Below are 7,878 nucleotides of genomic sequence, written 5' to 3'. Positions count from 1 at the left end.
GGAAGGTGGTGGAACCTGTAAAAAGGGGGGCTAGTGAGAGGTTTTAGGTTCCTGGGGCATGATCTGGAAAGAGGTTGTGGGCCACAGTCTCCTTCTCCCCCTCCACCCCCCCACGAGGTGAGCAACTTTGTTCCACCATGAGATGAGCCCTCACCACAGGCCCTCGGGTGCCAGGTGAGGAAAGCACATGGAGGGAGGCCCGCTGCAGTGAGTCTGTCCCTGATGGGTCACCACACAGGACTGGAGCGCGTCCAGGAGAAACACCGCCCAGGAAAGAGTCATTCTTCCAGCGAAGGTCTCAGGCCACACTGAGAGGCAGAGGGATGCCACAGGCTTCGGGCCAGGAGAAGGGCTCACCTTGACCTGTGATCTTGCCTAGAAAAGGTGGGGCGCATGGGCTTTGGGCCTGCAGGTGCCTGATGGACAGCAGTGGCCTGGACTTGACTCTAGAGCGACGTCTGTGCTGATGCTAACTGCAGCTGGTGGGGACCGCACTCCTAGTATCTGGATTGCACCAACTCATGTTGTTCCCCAAATAGACCCACAAACCTGTCTTATCGCCACCGCCATGTTACAGAAGAGGGGTCTGAGGCACAGGGCGTCGAAGTGAGCCGTCCACCTAAACAACTACAGCAGCAGAGCTGGGCTGAGGTCTTTCCTCAGAAGCGCGTCCCTCCGGGCCCCTGAGCCTCTGCTGGCTTCCCCAGGTGCATTAAAGGTGCTGGAGAAACAGAAGCTAGGCTCCAGCTGCTAAGAAGCCCCCAGAAGAAAACAATCCCCTTCCAATGGGGAGCCCTGGGCAGAAGGACCCGAGATAGGCAGACCCTCACTCAGGGTGGTCGAATCCTGAGCACAGCCGGGTGACACGTGAGTTCTGAGAAGGTTCTGACCAACTGTTAAAGGGCAAACGGAGAAGTCAGGAGACCTAGAGAAGTCAGGGTTGACCAGTTGGCAATGCAGAAAGACAAAGGAAGAGACCAGGGCCCTGCTCAGACACCAGGCCTGGGACAGGGGCCCCTTCAGGAACTGACAGCCTCAAGGGGGACTGTCATCCTGGTTGCTCTGTGAGGAAAGGATTCTCCTGGGCACACCTGGCGCAGGCTTTCCCATAGTCAGTGTTGTTGGCCTTCTGACCCCTCCACGTCGTCGCTCCTCGCCTGGCTCCCAGCCACACGCCTGTGTTGGAGGCAGTCGCCCGGCATTTGGCTCTGACTTGTCTTCTGCCTCCACAGCTTCCAGCCCAGCAAGTCCCCCGTCCTTCTGCAAGTCCTTGTTCAAATTCCAAATCCTCTAAGAAAACTTCCTGCCCCATCTCAGAGTTATTGGCTCCTTCCTCTGGCATCTCCCAGATTCTGCAAAGGTCTCCTTGGGGAACTAGGAGAGGAACTCTTCACCTTTCATCTCAAAATTTGCTGAATTGGTAATGAGCTCTTGGTAAAGATGGAAGAAAGGAGATGTCTGAAATGCTCCCACGGGCCTGTCTTCAACGGCCTCCTCCACTCCTTAGAACGGCAGTGACGGGGAGACTCTGGCCCTTGTCCACCTGTCGGAATCCCTCTGCTACTGCCCGTTAGCTGTCTGGGAAATCACTCCACCTTTGAACTTGAGGATGTTTCCTCCACTATCAATGGGGGCTGAGGACGCCCATTCTGCAGCGTCGTGGTGAAGAGGCAGTGGGCTGGCGGGGGCCACTCCTGGGCCAGGCAGTGCCCCATGGTTGAGGGGCTCATGGACAAGACCCAGGCCACTGCAGTACTTTCCTATGTGAAAGGGCCAGTTGTTCCATTCTGTGGGTTGAATTGGGTATCCCAGAAATATATGTTGAAGCCCTAACCCCTTGTACCTGTGATTGTGACCTTAACTGGACATGGGTACTATGCAGATGTTATCAGATGAAGACCAGGTCAAGGGCTGGGGTGTAGCTCAGTGGAAGAGCACCTGGCTCATGTGCACAAGGCCTCAGGTTTAATCCCCAGCACACGCACACCCACAAAATGTCATACTGGATGAGGTGGGTCCTGACCCCATAATCGGCATACCTATAAGAAGATGGACACAGACATATATATACAGGGAGGTGGATGTGATGCATCTGACATCTAGGAATGCCAAGGATTGCCACCAGCCACCAGGAATTGTTGAGGGCCACAGCCAAGTCGGGATGACGCATGGCATTTTTGCCAGAATGGAGTGGTTGAGAGGCCAGCAAGCCATTGAGATGATGATGGTTATGTTAAGCTGTGTATTCAATTGCATATTAGACCCTCTGCTGTCCGCTACTTTGGAGTTTTGGGGGGGGATTCCTGGGGAGTTGGGGAAGTGCCGGAGGAGGGATTTCCAGAGGAGGGATTTCCCATTGGTGTGTGGTGTGTCCCCGGAGAAGGCTGCATGCATGGCGTTCACGGGAGTGCGGAGAATAAAGGAGTTCCTGTTTTGAACCTACAAGGCTGTGTGGGGGCTCGGTTATTTTGTGCCCAGGCAGACTGTGGCAAGGAATGCCAAGGATTGCCACAGGAGGCTAGAAGATGCAAGGTGGGACCCTGTCCTGAAGCTTCCAGAGCTCCTGGCCTGCTGGCACCTCAATCCAGAACTTTCAACCTCCAGAACCACAGCACAACACTTTCCTCTTATTTCAAGCCACCCAGTTCCTGGTGCCATGCTGTGGCACCCCTTAGGAGGCTAGGATAGCAATCCTGTGGGCCTGTGCTTCCAAATAGAAAATAAAAGCCTAGTGGCTGCATCTCATGAATCCTCTGAGAAGCCCGAGGCAGCTAAGATCAAGGGGGAAGAGCCGGCCCCTTCGTACACAACACAGCAGGGAGTCAAAGAAATGAGAAGACCCTATATAAAGTGGAATTTCACAAAATCAACATGGGAGACATTTTTCTACAATCCAGCTACTTAGCTGAGATTTTATTGTTGGTTTATAAATTATTAAACAAGCACAGTCCTCCGGGGCTGCTGGAAGAGTGGGGGCTTTGCTCCCCACCCTCACTCACGCAGCTCAGGCCGCGTCACCTACCTGAGTTTCAGCCCCGTGAGATGCCTGTCTCCACGTTTGTCACTGAAGCCAAAGAACTGAAAGAAGGACAGATTACATGGCCCCCACGGGCCCCAAGCTGTCTGTGGGGGCATGTAATCTGTCCCCACCGTCTACACCCCAAGGGACCTCCCACCTCCAGCATAAATTGGCACATCTCCCAAGCCGTGGGGGTGGACATTCATGCAGTCCAGTGCAGCTGACCCCGACTCCTGCTCCTGATGGACAGGGGGAGGGAGACGCTCTCCTGTGGAGAGCAGGAGATTTCAGCAAGTCACGGAGAACACGGGTTTTGCAGTGAAGATGTTTTTATTTGATTTTCATCAGCATTCAAGGAGAAGAGTGTTTTTGCAGCGCTACGTAAAAACCTCACAAATACATCTTAAAAGCAGTAACATTTCTTTAAAAATGAAAGAAGGGACTGGGAGCTTGTGATGAGGGAAGGCATAAAACAGAAACTTGGTCCGGGTCGGCAGGTTCCCAACAAGGAAGAGGCGGGTGCATGTGTACCCTGTTCTCGCCATGGTCAGGACCACCGTTCTGTGTGGGCTCAAGTTCCTGGCCCTGCAGGAGAGGCCGTGAGCCCTCTTCCTGGTGCATCTGACCACCAAGGCACAGCAGAGCGGGCCTCCCACCCCGTGCTCAAGGCAGGCCCCGAGCAGCAGCGCGCCTTCCACAGGGGGCTGAGGCCCGCCGCGGGAGGCCTGTGGGGCTGTGGCTTCTGCTCTCCATCTGGGCAGATGCACAGCCTCAGGCCTCTGGGTTCTTTCTCCAGTCTTAGCTCTGGCCCTCAGGAGGGCCCGTGGTCACCGGGATTGGGTGCTCCAAGGCGCTGCAGTCATCAGAGAGGAAAACCAGGTCCTGCAAAAGACGCGCAATGAGGGGGCCCTGGAGCCAGGCGCAGCTCCAGGACTCTCGGTCATCCTGTCCTTGAAGGTCACACAAGTGTTCCCCGAGGGAAACCTCCACTCCCTCCTCCCAGGAGGGCCGGTCCCTACTTTCTCCACATCCCTACAGGATCTCCTGTCCTACTCTCATGTCACGTGGGTTGGACGGGTGATGGAGCAAGGGACGAGCTCACCCTGCTTCTTGGCAACACCTGGGGCCCAGCACTGGGGTCGTGTTGGGGACAGGGTGGCTCTCAGCTCACCTGCTGGACAGTCACTGCACCTGCTTCTGCCATCTTGCCCCCCACAGACCAGGGGGAGAGGGGGACCAGGAGGGACTGGACATGGGGAAATGGGTGACAAATCTTTGCTACACAAAGAAATGTCAACTAATCGCCAGTGGTTTCTCCGAGGCTCACTCTGGCCAGGCAGGGGCTGGAGAGCCCAGGTGTGGCTGCTCTGTTGGGTGTCTTGGGATCAAGGGGGTCAGGATGGTTCTGGTGCATGGGAGGGTGTGATTCTTACCCTTCCAGTGATGTCATGAGGTGAGGACTATGTGTCCCCAGTTGACATGTTTGCATTGGGTAGGGGAAGATGAAGCCACAGTTCAGGGCCACCTGGGGCTGCAGCCTGCGCCCTGGGATCCCATGGCTCTCCCCTCCCCTCTCCTACCAGAGCTCCCCCACACAGAGCACTCCTGGGGCCCTGCTCCTCCAGAGAGCTCCCCCCACAGGCCCTGCTTGGCTCGCGGCCGTCTGTCTCAGGGGGCCGGGAGCGGCGCCCCGTGTAGCTGTCTCAAAAATCCCCATCACTCAGCGAGGAGATGGTGCTGCAGAAGGGCTTTGTGGCTGCGAGCTCCTCCTAAGCCCCCCTGCTCCTCCTCAAGCCCCCTCCCCCCAGCTCTCGTCCTTGCAAAGCTCAGAACATCTCTGCTGACAGCAGGCGAACAGGGGTGGTCAATGGCGTCACCTACCCTCCTGCAGAACGAGTTCATGATGGTGTACAGCTTCCGCACTTTGTCCTTCAGGGCATCCACCTGGGCCATTTTCCAACAGTGGGGTGAGGCCACGAAGTTCCGCAGCTTGGCCAGCACACAGTAATTCTGGGAGTGGGCAATAGGAGAGGGTTCACGGGAGAAGTCGGCAGCCAGGGGGACAGGAGCTAATGAGCGCCTGTGTCCTCCTGTACCTCTCCCACCCCATGGGGCCTCTCCCACCCCATGCTGGATGGTCAGCAGCAGGGGATGCAGACTGCCCCCACCAGGCAGAGCCCACTTACGTGGATATCCAGGTGCAGCCCGGGCAGGTACCTCACACAGGGCTCCTGCAAAAAGGACACAGGCTCAGCCTGGCCACAGAGGCTCTGGCCAGCCCAGCCCAGATCCTGGGGTCTTTCTTGGTGCTATGACACCTGAAAAACTTGCTAGTCTTACATGTCCATGCACCCCAAGCGGACAACTGGTCTCCCAAATTTTGCCTTTTAGAACACAGAGAATTATCATATTTACTCTGAATCAAAGCACCATTTGATGCACACGTAAACACATAGTAACATTTAATAACCACCATGTATGTATACATAATAAAATTATAGCTGTTTAGTTATATGATAGTTCTACACCTACGTATAGAACACGTAATATATAACAAGTATAAAATATACAGATATATACATAAATATGTATCATTATAAATTAGTTACATAGAGTAAAATGGGTCCTGTGTGACCCTCTGCAGCCCCCGCGTGGTACTTTCCTATTGCCACATCTTACTCCCATGGTTCAGGAATGAAGCCCTCAATTCTGCCCGCCTGCGTGACCTCGGGCTTGTATCTTCCTCTGTGACCTAGTTTCTCAGTTGGGAAATGAAAGAGCTGGAATGTATAATCTTTCCACTTCTTTCTAGTTCTAACATTCTGAGCCTATGGATTTTTTTTTTTCCCTTTAAAAATCGGATTCTTTTAAAAGACGATTGCTCAGTCTCTTCCAAGGAAGGGATCCTGGTGCACCTACCCAGCCAAGTTCTTTTGTACCAAAAGGTATTAACTTACTCCACAATGTCGTTAATAAGCAAGTTGCAAAACAGCTTGTGCCATTTGATCCCAATTTTGTTGCAACCTGGCGCTTGGGTACCTTGGCACAGACATGAGGCAGAAACGCCAGCCTTTGGAATGTAATGGGAGCAGTCGCCTCTGGGTGACAGAGTCACAGCCATGCCTATTTTCCTCTTTGTGTGCGTTTCCCGACCGGTCTACAAAGTATGGTACTTTTATAGTGAGATATAAACACATGTTATTTGGCTTTAAAAAAGAAAACACAGAGAGGGTGCTAGAGTCCTGCAAACCCCAACATCTGAGAATCATTAGGTTCTTTTTGAAGCATTTACAAGCTCAAGAGACGCTGCTCAATTGTGCTGAAGCTCTTAATGAAGCTTAATTCATCGCTTTTCTCTGTCAGATGCTCCACTCAGCCACCCTTCTGGACACCCTTCTGGACTCTGAATTCCTGGGTGTCCTCTTGACCCCAGCTAGCCACCCCTGCTCACTCCTTTGACCCTCTGCGTGCCTGGGGCGGGTGGGGTGGGCATGGGGTTGTCATCTGTTTTACAGGCAGGAAGCTGAGATAGCAGACTGAGTGATCTGCCCAGGGTCCCCAGCAGGTAAGGGGTCACCACCCCTCAGCACACAGGGGTCTTTTCTTTTGGTACATTTTACTACAGCGTCTCTGATATTTGCTAATAAGTTCAAACAAAACTTGGGATGTCTTTGGTTACTTTTCCTTATATCTTTAAAAGGGCAAATAATTGGCATAGTTAGTAGGAGGGAATATACAAAAGCCCTTGAGATTATCTTTTACTAGAAAAGAATGGCAGTCGGTCTTCTCTATTTTCCTTTTTCTCTCTCTTTTCCTTCTTTCTTCTCCCCACCCTTTCTTTCTTTTTCATTCAAAGCCACGTGTCTGGGAGGTGCATCTTCACGAGCCTCCTGGCCTGGCTCGGGGGCGGGTGGGTGTGGGGGGACTCACCCCTGGCTCTGCGGCCTGCAGCCCCTGGAACTCACTGGTGATCTCCCTGCTCAGGGTCAGCATCCTGGAGTAGCAGGTCGGGGGAGCGGGCCGTGCAGCAGGGAGCCCGGCCAGCAGCAGCAGGAGCAGGGGCGTCCGGGCCATCATGGTGTGGGCTCCCTGCAGCCTGGCCAGCCTCCCTTTTAAGCAGCGGCTGGGGGTGGCCCAGGGCCATGGCTCCACGCCTCCATTTCCTGTGGGCCCCCGCCAGAGCCAGCCTGCCCGGTGGGTGGGAGAGGGGGTTTGGCACGCCCACCTGGGCAGGGACACTCAGTCCTTTCATTAGGATCCCATGAGGTGAGAATGGCTGCCGGCACCTGGGGCGACATCTGGGGGGAAGCGGGCCCTGCCTCTGGCACAGTTTCCACCAGCGGTGTCCCTCCTTGGGGACTTTTCTGACACTGACACAGAGCAGCAGTGAGGGGCAGAGGCCAGGAGGGAGGTGGGGCAGAGGCCAGGAGGGCTGACTCTATAAAGCTGGCTGCTCTCCTGCAGCAGAGCTGGGGCGGGAGTGACCAGCAGGGAAGGATTAAGCGCCATCCCCTCTGGTTGCCGGGGTGGGACAGTGATACCTGCCTGGGGTCCAGCGGCCTGAGCGTCATTGTCTTTGGTCACCCACCCCCACCCCAGGCAGCTGACCCTTCCTGAGCAGCTGTGCCCTCTTGTAGCCTGGAGGCCAGGCTGACACTGCGCAGGTGGCCTTGGCTGTGTGAGCATCCCTGAGCCCCCCGCATGGACCCACGAGGATGCAGGAAGGGCGGGCTGTCCACTTGAGCATGTCTGTCAGGGCGGAAGCAGCCCGGCTCAAGGAGTGAGCTCCCACCTAGATGCCCAGGCAAAGCAGGGCCGTGCCCTCTGGCTGTGGCCGAGGCCAGGCTCTTAAGTCTCCC

The 7,878-nt window shown here is 55.0% G+C and overlaps 1 protein-coding gene across 1 annotated transcript; it reads right to left on the bottom strand.

Annotated features, from left to right (window-relative positions):
• Nucleotides 1-3,817: 3,817 nt before the first annotated feature.
• Nucleotides 3,818-7,096, bottom strand: Cytl1 (cytokine like 1). The gene is made up of 4 exons (XM_076865078.2): nucleotides 6,950-7,096; nucleotides 5,206-5,250; nucleotides 4,901-5,029; nucleotides 3,818-3,901 (listed from the first exon to the last, which is right to left on the bottom strand). The coding sequence occupies exons 1-4, from the start codon at nucleotides 7,094-7,096 to the stop codon at nucleotides 3,818-3,820; spliced, it is 405 nt and encodes a 134-aa protein (XP_076721193.2).
• Nucleotides 7,097-7,878: the final 782 nt, after the last annotated feature.

This window comes from Callospermophilus lateralis, chromosome 8 (genome assembly GCF_048772815.1).
Source record: "Callospermophilus lateralis isolate mCalLat2 chromosome 8, mCalLat2.hap1, whole genome shotgun sequence".
Lineage (NCBI taxonomy): Eukaryota > Metazoa > Chordata > Mammalia > Rodentia > Sciuridae > Callospermophilus > Callospermophilus lateralis.
This window is presented reverse-complemented; position numbering and strand designations above follow the sequence as displayed.